This window comes from Lolium perenne, chromosome 3 (assembly GCF_019359855.2).
Source record: "Lolium perenne isolate Kyuss_39 chromosome 3, Kyuss_2.0, whole genome shotgun sequence".
In the NCBI taxonomy this organism is placed as follows: Eukaryota; Viridiplantae; Streptophyta; class Magnoliopsida; order Poales; family Poaceae; genus Lolium; species Lolium perenne.
In genome coordinates, this window is record NC_067246.2 from 263,738,088 (window position 1) to 263,751,209 (window position 13,122).

The following is a 13,122-nucleotide window of genomic DNA, read 5'->3' on the forward strand; positions in this document are numbered from 1 at the left end:
GAATTCGAAGATACATTATTTCAATTCAGATCTACACTCCAATAATACACTTATGTTAGTCCTTCAACTTTTGAAATAAACATCAATATACTTCAGAGAGAACCCTTGGATGAATGATTTGATAGCAGGCATGAGGAATATTAGAACAACAAAAATGCCAACATAGAGAATACAAGTAAACATGAGCAAATTACGTCAAAAGTCCTTGCTCAATGGATTACCTTCATCAGTGAAGTTCCTAGTTACAGACTATATGATGCCACAAGGTACCTAGACGGCTAAACTAAGTTTAAGGCATGTACACTCTTTTGCCACTGATGTGTGCACAGAAGAGACATAAGTAAGCATCGGCACAACACATGGATACCACTCAATCAACAGTCCGAGTAGTAACTTTCATCAACAGTGTGACAACTGAGAGAGGCTACGATTTTGCAACACATACAGACTCATGTACTATATGCACATCAGTACAACATTAGAGCATCCCCACTCGTTTGGCCACCCCACGACGAAATCCGGACGAAAGAACCGCCGGATTGGACAAAATAAGTTCGTGGGGAGTACCGTATTTCCAGTCGTCCACCCGGAGTTCGGCGGACATAGTTTAAATACAAACAAACCGTCGTCCCGCGCTACAAGTACGGCCAGTTGATCGGCAAAAGGACCAGCAAAAGGATCATCAACAGATCGGCGAAAGGGAAATTACACGGAAACAGGCTCGTCGGCAGTTCCGGCTGGCACGGCCGCGTCCGACGGACCAGTTTCCTCACACGGCGTGGTAGTAGCGGCGGGAGTCGACGTTGAAGCACCGGCAGTCGACGTCGAAGCAGGCGTAGACGGTGAGGAAGACGAGGTAGGAGCCGCCGGAGACGTCGAAGAACTGGACGGAGTGGGTCGGAGGATTTCGCTGCGGTGGCCCTGGTACCAAATCCTCGTCTCCTCGTCCATCAGATCCGTGTTCCCGCCCATCAGGAACGCCAAGCCAGTGTTCCTCTTCTTCGCCGCCGCCGTCGTCTTCAGCAGGCCGATCCGAACGCTTTGGTTGGCGAGCATCTCCCGCCACCTGCCGTCGAACTTGTCGTCCCTGCCGGCGGCGTGCGTCCTCGCGTCGGCCCAGCACTTGTCGAACGACGCCTGCAGCCTGTCGGCGGGATTGCCCGTCTTTTTGAGCTCTTTGAGCTTCTTCTGGCCGAGTTCCGGGCGCCCATCCGACGAGCCAGCCGCCGGAGCGTCGGGGTTGTACTGTTCGGTCTTGCTCTTCGACAGGGTCGTGCGGGTTTCCGCCCACTTCTCGCACTTCTCGAGGCGGGCGTAGACGTTCAAGAACTTGAACTGCATGCCGGTGTCATCCATGTACATGCCCAGAGCACGGCGCAGCTGGGGAAAGAGAGTATGGCGATACGGGTCAGCTCACGACGATCTACACAGTGCACAGCTAACTTCGGTGATGCAGGGTCGACGGAGCATACCTTCTGCTCCAAGTCGTGGCCGCTCACCGGCAGTTTGTCGATCTCCTCCTGTATGCCGTGCCATTTGTTGCACGCCGTCTGCATGATCCCCCAATGGGTGGCCATTGCCTTGTCTCCCCGGTTCATGACCGTCTTGTTGAAGTTGGCAGTTCGTCGTCTTCTTCTTCTTCTTCGACGGCTTGGCTTCCGTCGGCCACATCCTCCACATACTCGTTGCGCGCCGCGACAGCTGCCGTCGCCCTCGCCTCCTCTTGCGTGAAGAACCCCGGGCTAGCAGCGGCGGCGGCCATGAAGAACCCCGGGCTCGCTGCGGCGGCTATGGAGCCAGAGGTGATCATCTCGTGGATCTCCTCGTCGTTCGGCGCCGCCATTGCACCGAACGGGAGCGGCCCTCGTCGCAGGGCCGGCGAGGTGCCCTCGTACTGGCTCCCGCTGCCACCGTCGAGCTCGGGCGGCGACGGCGTGAATCTGGACAGTTGGACGTACACGCCCTCTTGGAACATGGCAGGCGGCGACGGCGAGTAGATCGAAGGGGAGAAAGTCGACGGGGAACTGCTCGTACCTTGCGTCGGCCATTGGCCGGGGAACATGGCGCCGCCGCCGCCATGAGGATGGCCCATGCTCATGGCTATGCTCATCTTCCTCGTTTGTTCGTCCTGGGCCGCCGCCGCTGCCCTCTTGGCGGCGGCTTTTTTCTCCCTCTCCACCCTGCCGCTTGTTTCGACCTGGCGCCGGATCTCGTCCGCCGCCCACTCTGCGTTCGACATACCCGGCGGCCGCTCCTTCTTCGCCCGAGGCTTCCTCCCCTTCGGCGGCATGGTGGTGGACGAGAAGACAGAGGGGGAGAACGGCGGTGGACGAGAACACGACGACTGGAACTGGAAGACGGGGAGGAGAATGGACAAATTCGGCGGGAGAGTTTCGGGATATGCAAGCAAATTGGAGGGAAATCCACACGATTTGGCTTTCCTGTCGCCGACAACGAGGGCCCACACGACGTTTCGCGCCAAATTCTTTCGTCCGGAGTCCCCGAGCGCTCCCCAGGGGACCGGGGATGGCGTGGGCTCGCCGGATGGATGAAGGGCTAAATCCGGACGAAAACGAGGAACCGGGGGCGCGACTGGGCCGAATTACGCCGTCCGGATGAGAAAAACGTCGCTCGGGGGCCTCGTCGGGGAGACGAGTGGAGATGCTCTTAGAACAATGTCAGGATCAGAACCATTTCTCCGCACAGCAATAGTAGACAATCTACTGCGGTGACCCAGCATACCACTGCATGTTGTAGTATACAAGTCGTTGATATGATCTTTGTGAAGGGACTTCTTCACAAATTACCATATCCCTCAGAGTGGTACAACAGAAACATTGCAGGTCATAACACTCCATACTTTATTACAAACATTGTCTTAACAAGTTGGTATTCTCACAGGTCCTATGAGAACACCCTAAGATACTACTTAAGTACGATTACAACTCATAACAAATATAAAGAGCTCAACAACTTATTTAGGTAAGCTCTATGTTGCTCGGCTCTATGATGCTAGGTTATGTCACTACTCCTCCACCTCCGTGTCATCTGGTCCGTAGACTATTCCATAATCTACGCCTTCCACTCCGCCGGTAAGATCAGGTTCTTCGTAGACCAGCTCGTAGCTTCCTTCTGGTGCTCCATCGTTGATAGCCTCCACTTCCGGATCACAGTCTAGCAAGGGTGTCGAAAGAAAGTGAGTACAGAGGTACTCAGCAAGTTCTAAAAGAATAAAAAGGTGTTTGATGCACTAGCTACGACCATTGATCAGGAAATCGCAGGTCAATGCATGTTTTTGAAATCATTTCTTCAAAAGGTTGCTTTTATTATGAAAACTATGCCCGTCAGTCTTCACAGGTTGACCAGAACTTCGTGGAGTTCCTTTCCTGCTGCGTTCGCAGTTCCCTTCCCGGAACAAGGAGTGACAGCCACAATTTGATACACTCTGCAGAGGTGCGTTACTTTTCCCACAAGAGATCTCACCCTTTTTGCCATCCGCAGGGACTTGCCCCCGTTCACACTTCCTTTGGTGTGAGGCCAGGTATAAAGATCCAAGCCCACACCGCCTTCTCCGCGACTGCAAACCCACCCTTTTGTCCACCCGTACACCTCCAGTAGACTTCCCCCGATAATACGGCTTTACTCATGGTGCACTTTGGACAATCCTTCAGAGATCGTAGAGCCATCATCACTAATGGATGGAGATTTAAAAGGCCATCCCAACCTACGGCAGTGCCTCCAACACCCCGCCGGCTCTACCAATCCGTTGACGTGCAGAAGGGAAAAGATACGACTGGCTTCCCCAGAGCCATTATAGATCTCATGGTTAACGCGATTTGTACGGCGCTAGAATCACTGGACGGCATTGGTAATTAATCCTAGGGTGATATAACCCGTTGCAATGGAACCTCCACCATATCAACACATACCATGGTTCCATTGCCAGCCACATAGTCATATTCATAGTTGGAAAATAATATTTTATTTGCGATGCAGGAATGATAAGTATATAGCTTTGCATTAAAGTAGTAGAAAATAATCAAGTTGACATGAGCAAGGGTGAACTTGCCTGTGGACTGCGAGATAGTGCAGTTCAATGCAGTTGATGGAACCTGGACCTCGGGTTCTGTAAGAAGCATCATTGTCCGGTAAGGACAATGTTATAAAATCCAAATAATGCAATCATGGATGTATTATTTTATGTTGAATCCCTTTACCCCAATGAGTTATTACAATTTAGGGTTGTATTTAAGATTTATGTCTTTGACGGTAATTTACAATTGATTTAAAAGTATTAATCATTGTAATTCACACAAAGTACAACAATTCAAAGTAAAATGATTTTACTTAATGATTACCTTAGTCATTCCAAAAATAATTTGAAATTATAGAGTAACCTCTATAGTTTTTGGAATAAAAAGGAATATAGTATTTTTCTGGGAAAATACCCTTTTTCAAAAGAAATGACTTGGAATAGTAGAATTTCATTTTGAAATGTTTGAAAATAAGTATTTGAACTTATTTGAGATTTTTCCTTGAATTTTAATTACAAGGAAATAATAATTTTAAATTCCAAGTTATTATTTAAATTCTTAAAATTCATAATTTTGAATTTGTCTCCTAAATTCATTTCATATTTTATTCTTGTTAAGATTTATTTTTCATTCATAAATCCAATTTTTAATGGATTTTTAGAGTTGTATTTGATTTATTAAAATTTGGTAAAGTTCTGGCCTTTTATTAAATGTTAAAAGACCAAAATATCCCTCTGGACCCATATTGGGCCCAGCCCAATAACTTAGGCCCATGGGACAGCCCACTAAGGCGTGCCCCAAAGTGGCTTGGTGGAGCCGAACGGCCCACCGCACTCTCACTCACTCGGCCCTCTCACTCACTCGACCTAACCCTAACCTCTGGCGACTCCCGTGGCGATGGCGTCGCCGCCATGGCCGCCGCCCTGCTCCGGCCATTGCCGAGCTCCTCCGCCGTAGCCACCTACCGATCTAGAACCGCCGCGTGCAGATCTATCGATCTGTCCGCGCAGTTTTTCCCTTCTCGTCCTCTCCTGGCGAATCGCCTCCGATCTGGATCTCGTGGAGAATCGCCTCGACGAACTCCGGCGAGATCTCGTCCTCGCCGACGATGGTACGCGCCTGGGGTTGACCTGGCGCGGGTGCTGCGTGCAGTACTCGTGCCGTCGCCTCAGGTGCTTGCTACGGTGGTGCTGGTTCGTGTCTGGGTTCGCCGGCGTAACGTCGGCGCCTTCCCTGGACTTGCAGCTGTTAGGGCCGCGCGAGCACTGCCTCGCCATGCCCTAGCCTCTGCTTCCAGGCGCAAGTAAGTGTTACATCTCCTCCTTCTCCTCTGTGCGCCTCCCCTCGTTTCTGTTCTTCTTCCTCCTCATACTCTGCTGCTCTCTGGTGATCCTGTGATCATCTATAGCCATGCTATGGCTGCGCAATCTTCCTGTGCTTATGTCTACTGCAAGCTCATGGCCAATTCACCATTTACTGGTACTGGCACATGCTGCTTTGCTTGCTGTTCATGCTGTGCTTGCTGTTCATGCTGTGCTTGCTTCTCTTCTGCTCCTAGCATGCTCTACACTTGCCATGCTCTACTGTGATTGCTCAAGAGCTAACTATGCCATGCTATGCTGGGTTATGACTTGCTTATGCTTACTGGTCTATCATGCTTGCTTGTCTAGGTGTACTTGTGATGCATCTGTGACACTTGTGTGTGTGCCAGTGGTGCCTGTGATATACTTCAGTGCTTCCTCTGCAAGCCAATGATCCATTGGATCATTCCTTGCTTGTTGGCTAACTTCCCTGTGTAGCTTGGCTTACTATAATTGATCCATTTGATCAATTGATTGTCGATGATAGCTAACATCGGCTAATACTGTGGCTAAATGATTCAATTTTCTTGTGATGCTGATGCTCAAGCCTCACTGTGCTGTTGCTTACTTGTGCTGTGGCTCATCTTAGCTACCTAGACTTGCTCTAGTGGCTATAGATTAAATTGTGTTGCTTAACAGTATGCTACTGTCATGCTTAGCATGGATCTGTGATAAATTCATGCTTGTATTACTTAAATTATGATGAACTGCTTATGCAGTGATGATTTAAATGACTTGCTTGTATATGAGTTTGCTGTTCATGATTCTTTTACAAGCAATTAGAGTCTGAATCCATTTCTGGATAGTGATGTGATCTATTTGGCTTTCTCTTAATTGGTGCTAAGTGTGATGTGACCTCAGTAGCCTTGCTACTGACTGGTTGCTCACATGGTTGGTTGGATCTTGTTGGCTACTCATCTTTGCTTGCATATTTGGGGATCATAGTAAATATGAATGCCAATATGCTTGCCTGTGAAGAAATCTAGGGTTTCTGATGGTTGTATGCTTAGGATTTACTGTGTAGTCTTAGCTGCTAATTTTTGCCATCTACTGGTGCTATCTGTGCATGAGATCTTGCTAGTGTCTGTGTACAAGATCTGTATCTGGATGCCTTTTTATTTTAGTGGCTTTTGACTGGCAGTAATCCTTGGTAAAAACCAAGTGATGATCTACCCATATGAGCATCTGCTCATCCAATGCTTAGTTCATGCATATGATGGATTAGATCCCTTGGATCTTTTCCAGGAACTAGGTATACCTTGTTCCAGCTCCTAGAAAGAAATGTTTTGTTGATGCAGACTTGGGTTTGTGTCACGGCCCTTCACCTCCAGATCTTGGATGATCTTCTCAGGTCACCATGATCCCTGGTGGTTTGAGTGGTTGTGTGTGTTGGTTCTGTTCTTGCTCAAGAACTGGATGAACTGAGCTTGTTCTTGCTTCACCCTTACCTGGTGAATCTTTATCTGGTCGACTGGTCACTGATTCTAGGGTTTGTGCTCCTTTTATATGAACCCTACTTTTATCCTAGCATTGACACACAAGCCTGGCTTGCTTGGTGACTAAGCTGATGCATGGCCTTGTTGCTTGCCCAAAGACACTTGAGCTGTGTGCTCTCATATCTGAAACTTGAGCCCTGGTGTGTGCTCAGGTTTGGTCTGCTGCTGCCCTTATCTTGTCTTGTCCATAGTTTTGGACAAGCACAAGTGTCTTGTGATGCTTTGCACTGTCCAAACTAAATCTTGTGTTATTTTTCTAACTGTCCAAACTGAATCTGTTGCTAACACTAACATTCTGGCTAGTGTTGGTGCTTTATTTTGCAGGTTTTGAAGATGGACATGACCAGAAGATATTCTCCAAGTCATTTAGTCTAGGTTTTAGTTTAGGAGCAAAATTGTAATCTTTATTTTCATTTCTGTTTATTATTCATTAATTCTTGTATCAAGAATATTGTAAAGACTTTGTAATCTGTGTTGTGATATCAATAAAGCCCAAGTTTTTGTTTATGAGCTTTTGCTTTATGTAATATTTATATTCTGGAATAAACATTGTATTTATGATTCACTTTGAAATTCAAAGTTGTTTGAATTCATAAGTTGTGTTTTAAATTATGAATTCTATTTTTATATTGTTCAATGCTTATTGTTAAATGTATTAACACTTGTCAAATGAAATCAATTCCCCAAATCAACAAGATACAAAAGAGATCATGTCGAAATTTCCCTAACTCACATTGCCTAACCCTAAGTGCAAAATGAGAGAGAACCTCGATCCCTCTTAGGTTTAGTTGCAATAAAGCGCGAAAATTTCCTCCGTTTTGCGATGAAATGCACATCCCATTTCTAAATCTACCCTTCGTTATTCCTATGTTCTGGGTTATTACATCTACCTTTCCTCCTTTTGCTTCACAAACTCCAGAGGCTAGCAAACCTAGGTTTTTCAATTCTTAACAACCTCCGAGTTTCTGTAAGATTTGTCTAACTTTTAGAGCATCTCCAGTCGCGTCCCCAAAGCGTCCCCCAAAGCAATTTGGGGCGCGCCGGACCAAAAATCTGTTCCAGCCGCATCCCCCAAAGCCCATTTTCGTTCGGCGCGGCCCTATACGGTGTCCGGCGCCCTGAGCCCGTCCCCGTCCCACAGGGGACGCTCCGGGGACGCCGGACACACCGAAAAGCGAGGCGGGGAGTGGCGGGGCCGACCCGTCAGCGGTACAATAAATTTTAACCTAACCGTCGCCTACCTCGCGACGGAAGTTATTGGCGTTGCAGCGACGGTGCAGTTCCCGCAGAGGCGCAGCGACGCGTCCTGTCGCGCCTAGCTCTGCGTGCCGGCGTTAATGAGCGCCACCGCTACTCCGCCTCCCTCCGGCCTATAAAAGGGCCGCCTCTCATCGTCCCTCTCACACATAAACCCTAGCGCCTCTCTCCCAAACCCTAGCCGCCACCATCTCAACAAGACTCGACGCTGTGTCTGGTAGAGGCGGAGGCCGACCTCGCGGCCGTGGTCGTGGTCATGGCCGCGGCAGAGCTGAACGCTCGACGTCGCCTCCCACGTCGTTGTCTTCACCGTCGGAGATGGACGTGGAGCCGGACGTGCTGTTTGAGTTCGTCCTCGTCCTCAAGGGCGACCCGCGCGGCATCCAGAGGCTGCCGGACTCCTTCGCCGAGTACGTCGCCAGCGACGACCGCCCGCGCACGATGCATCTGCGGGAGGCTTCGTGCGGCTACTACCGGTGGATCGTCGACGCGATCTACGACGCGCGCGGCAAGATGTACCTCAACATCGGCTGGGAGAAGTTCGCGCGCCACCACAGCCTCGAATCCGGCTTTATCCTCCTGTTCTCCTACTTCGGCGACGGGGACATGAGCGTCAAGATCTTCGACGAGACGCGCTGCCGCCGGAACTACCACGGCGACATCACCGACGAGGAGGACGACTGAGTGTTGTTTCTTCGTAGCGAATACGTGCACTAAGGTTTCTGGATGTTCGTCTCATCGGTAGAACCAACAAGGGCACCATCCTCCCGCTGGATTTTCCAGTTTGGGTGACTGGGTAGTTTGGGTGACTGGGTGTGCCCTCGAGTGTTCTTTCTTAGCAGCGAACACAGGAAACCTTCGATGCACAGCCTAGTTAGGTTTAGTTTTTTTGCAATATTTTATATTTGTGTCCACCATGGTTTAAACTATGTATTAGTTTGTGGAAACCATGTTCTTAACTATGTCTTCGTGTAAACCACGTTCCCAATTATGTATTAGTTTGTGGAAATTAAAATAAAAATGCCAAAAAAAGTATTTTAAATGTTTGGGGGAGGCGTTTGGGGAACGCGGCTGGGGAGCAACGTCCCCAAACGCGGCACGAACAAAACACGTCCCCCAAACGCTCAATCCGGCGCGGTTTGGGGGACGCGGCTGGAGATGCTCTTACATCTGCAGTTCATGTGCTTCTGGTAATGAAATAACTATACAAGCAATACTCAAATGGATCAGGCTTCATCATATTACACAGTGAAACAAAATTACAAACTTGCACAGAAGTTAAAAGAAAGTATACCCGAACCAAACAAGGCGGTATCATTTGAGGAATGCTACTCTAAAGCAAGAGTAAATTCAATAACAAGATAACCAGGCATTGATATATTATGAGGAACATTTTGTTTGGGAGCAAATTATTTGATGTACTAAAACAAAGTCATAGAATCGATAAAAGAGAGCCACTGTCAAATTTGATACCAAACATTAGCTCTTACTATTATTAAGTATCTAAACACCAGCTCATCAAATACAACGAGGGAAAAGCGCGCAGAAACCATGAATGTATGGCAAATACAATATGTTGAATTTCATTTTACATCCCCCCAACCTTATCCCCTCCCGCGTCGCTCCCGCGGGCGACCGGGGGGAAACCCTAGCCGCCGGGGCGCCCGCACCCTCCGCCTCCACCCCTCTCCTCGCCGCCGCCGGGGCGCGCTGACGGGCGAAGCCCGGTCGGCGTTGGCGGCGGCGGGGCTTCCTCTCCCCCCGCTCGGCAGGGACGGCGCGGGCTGGCGCGGCGGCGGGCGGTGTCGACGCGCGTGCGCTGCACGGCCGGATGCTTGGAGGACAGGTGAGCCTCCGGTATTCTTCTGGTTGCCGGCGGCGGGTGGCCAGACCGCCCTCTCCAGCTCTGGCGCGTCGTTGACGCGATGCAGTCATCCCTGAGGGCGGCGGCAATGTTCAATTCTTTGAGCACTTTGGCGGGGCGGTTGCAGGTTTGCCGAGGTGCTGCTGTCCGGACGAAAGTCCTACTCCTGTCGGAGTCGACACCGGCGACACCCACGGGTGCCGCAACCTTCTTGAAGGCGGTGTTTCGGGGACTTCTAGTTCTTCCTTGGTCAGGCTTTGCATTTCTCCTGGGGGGAAACCCTTGATCTCTTTGATCCGGCGATGGCGGCGCTTCACGTCGCTTACCTCGGTGGAGGCATCGTCTTCGGAGCTGCCACTATGTGCTCGTTGGTTGGCGTTGCTGGGAGACAAGTGGTTGTTTGGCTTGGCCGGAGCGTGGATGCGGCTTTGGTTGACCTTCTCTCAGGGATGTTCGTGTCTTCGGTGCAGTCTCGGTGATTGTTGTCCTTCGATGGCGTATGAGGTTCTCGTTGCCTCGTGTTGTGCCCAGGCTTGCTCATTCGGTGATGGCGGAGGCAAGAGGAAGTGCGGAGTTCGTCTCGGTGGAACTTTGCCCTTCGGTGATGTCGGCGGCTTTCGGTGTCGCGATGTAACCTCGGCAGCGGGATGCCCTTCGACGGCTGTTGCGACCTTCCTAGTTCGAGGCCAAGAGGATGTGCAGCGACTGTCTTGGTGGAACTCTGCCCTTCGGTGGTGTTTGCGGCTCTCGGTGTCGCGTCACGACCTCGGTAGTGGGATGCCTTTCGACAATGGCTGCGACGCTCCTAGTTCTTTCAAGGTGTAGAGTAATCGCTGGGCAAGCGAGTTTCGTTTCTTTGCGTTGCCTCGACTTCAAGATCCTTTCGGCTTATCCTTCAACACTCCTCCCTGCTCTTCTCGGTCTGTTCCTTTGTTGCTGGATGCTTAGTTGCTAGGCTTGGCGGTGTCATTTCTGTTTTCTCTTTTCTCCTTCAAACTTGTAATTTGACTCTGTACTTGAGACTTGGCTGAATATTTGTTCAGGCTGGCTTATGCCCGCCGTAGTTACAGTCAAAAAAAAAATACATGAACAAGATTGAGCATGGACTACATCCAAAACGCTTGCACATCGAAACAATAATGATAGCTAGGCGCCTTATAGAAGCAAGCAGGGCGGTGAGCCGTGGTGCTGAGCTCACCATCCTCAGTATACTTGACAATGAACGTGGTCACACGAAGCACATAATTCATCCTGTGCCCTCCCTCGGGTACGAGGCGCTCCACGAGGCAGTACTTGCTGCCCTCACCCATGTGAACGAGCTTGGCATCCACATGTCTCCAGTGTGGGTGCTTTAGAAAAAGCTTCTCCCTGCCTACTTTCCACTTGGGCGGCTGCCGGCCAGACATGATGTGGCATGCGCAAAGGTACCCATCAGCATCATTTGTGACAACAGAGTGGGTGTGGAGCCCGACCCATGCGCCCAGCACATCATCATAGTGGGCAGGGCCTTTGAATGGCAGCACCCAATTACCACGGCGCTTCCACTGGCCACCACCTCTAGTGCCGTAGGAAAATGTACCCCAGACCTGCTGCCGACAAGCGGACACAAATATGGTGCCGGATCGAGGGTGAACGGCAAGCGAAGTAATAGACTTGGGATCAAAGGGAAAGTCAGGTGGGGTCTTATACCAACTCCAAGAGAACTGCGAGGATTTGAACAAGGGTAGCCAACTCCAGTCTCTGTCATCATCATTCGGATCTGCAGAAAGGCAGTGAAAGCCTCCAAAGAAATATAAACTGTCCAAGCCGGTGTTGCTGTCCGTATATGATTCCAACACATAGAGCCTGTTCCTGACGGCTATGGCAGCGTCATAGCACTCTATTAGGCCGCTCGGTAAAATCGTTGACCTAATAAGCTTAGCTGTCTTGGTGTCAAAGATGAGCGTAACACTGTCATGGGCCTCTTGTACTGTTGGTATTTCAAGGGCGTAGGGACATGTGGCTACGATGTGGCTCCCAAGGGCAGCAAACTGTGCCCTATTTCCAATTGTTGGAGGCCCTATGCGGAGGACAGGTGGCTCTGAGAAGCGAAGTGGGTTCCGTGCAGAAGAGCCGCCGCAGCCAAGGTCATCGTCTATGTCCAGCTTGTGGATGCTGAACCCGTCAACGTGGTCATCAAGTACCAAGTACAGATGCAGCTTCGTGGTCTGCCGTTGCCGCTGTTTGGCTGTGCCAAACTGGCGAGCCTGACCCACCTCGGAAAGGAAACCAGGAGCAGACGCCTGACCTCGAAACAAAAAGGTTGGAGACTTCGGCCGCCACCATGCCACCGCCTTCGTCATCCCCTGTGCCGACGGAAATCGGAAGGAGTCGGTGCTGGAGATCCGAGGAACGTGCCCGAGATCTGAAAGAGGCGTCGGCCGCTGGTTTGCTGCGCCAAACTGGCGAAGCTGACTCGCCCCAGAATAATTGAGTCTGACTGGTTCGGGACGGGTCAAAATCCGACCTTCCCGTGCTGCCGGTCGAAGCCACCACCCTACATATGCCCACAGATATTGGCATAAGCTGCCGGAGAACTGATAGATGTGCTGCAGAGGCGTTCGACCACGAAATCCGGAAGGAGAAGATTGACCTCGGGAGAACGAGAAGGGAGGACGCGTCGACCGCCTCCATATCGCTGGTGCCTCAGTCATCTCCTGTGCCGACGGACATAAGGAGGAGGAGGTGCCGGCGATCTGATTAATGCGCCATAGATCTGAAAGAGACGCCGGCCGCTGCCAAATCCACCGGCATGCCGACGACAGCATCGCCACCTGCGCCGCCGGATATACCTAGAAGAAAAGGGGATGGGATGCAGCAATCCAACCGTACGGTTCGGTACTTGGTAATTATTAAGAAGAATTTTGAGTCCTCCCAAAACGTGCACTGATCGGTCTATTCTACTCCCTCCGTCGGTCCGTCCCGCGAAAATTGTCTCACGGGTTATTTTGCAAAAAAAACCTCGGAAAATTCCGACAAGTCCCTCAGTCCATGCCTATTCTTCCTCGCTCACTCCGCGTCTCCTTCCCCTCTCCAGCGTCGCCGTTACATCTCGGACCACCATGCCGACG

General features: G+C 50.5%; 1 protein-coding gene across 1 annotated transcript; it reads right to left on the reverse strand.

Annotated features, from left to right (window-relative positions):
- Positions 1–11,100: 11,100 nt before the first annotated feature.
- On the reverse strand, positions 11,101–12,888 carry LOC127344119 (uncharacterized). Its single transcript, XM_051370337.2, has 2 exons — positions 12,645–12,888; positions 11,101–12,548 (listed from the first exon to the last, which is right to left on the reverse strand). The coding sequence occupies exons 1-2, from the start codon at positions 12,817–12,819 to the stop codon at positions 11,119–11,121; spliced, it is 1,605 nt and encodes a 534-aa protein (XP_051226297.1). The 5' UTR covers positions 12,820–12,888; the 3' UTR covers positions 11,101–11,118.
- Between the last annotated feature and the right edge of the window lie 234 nt (positions 12,889–13,122).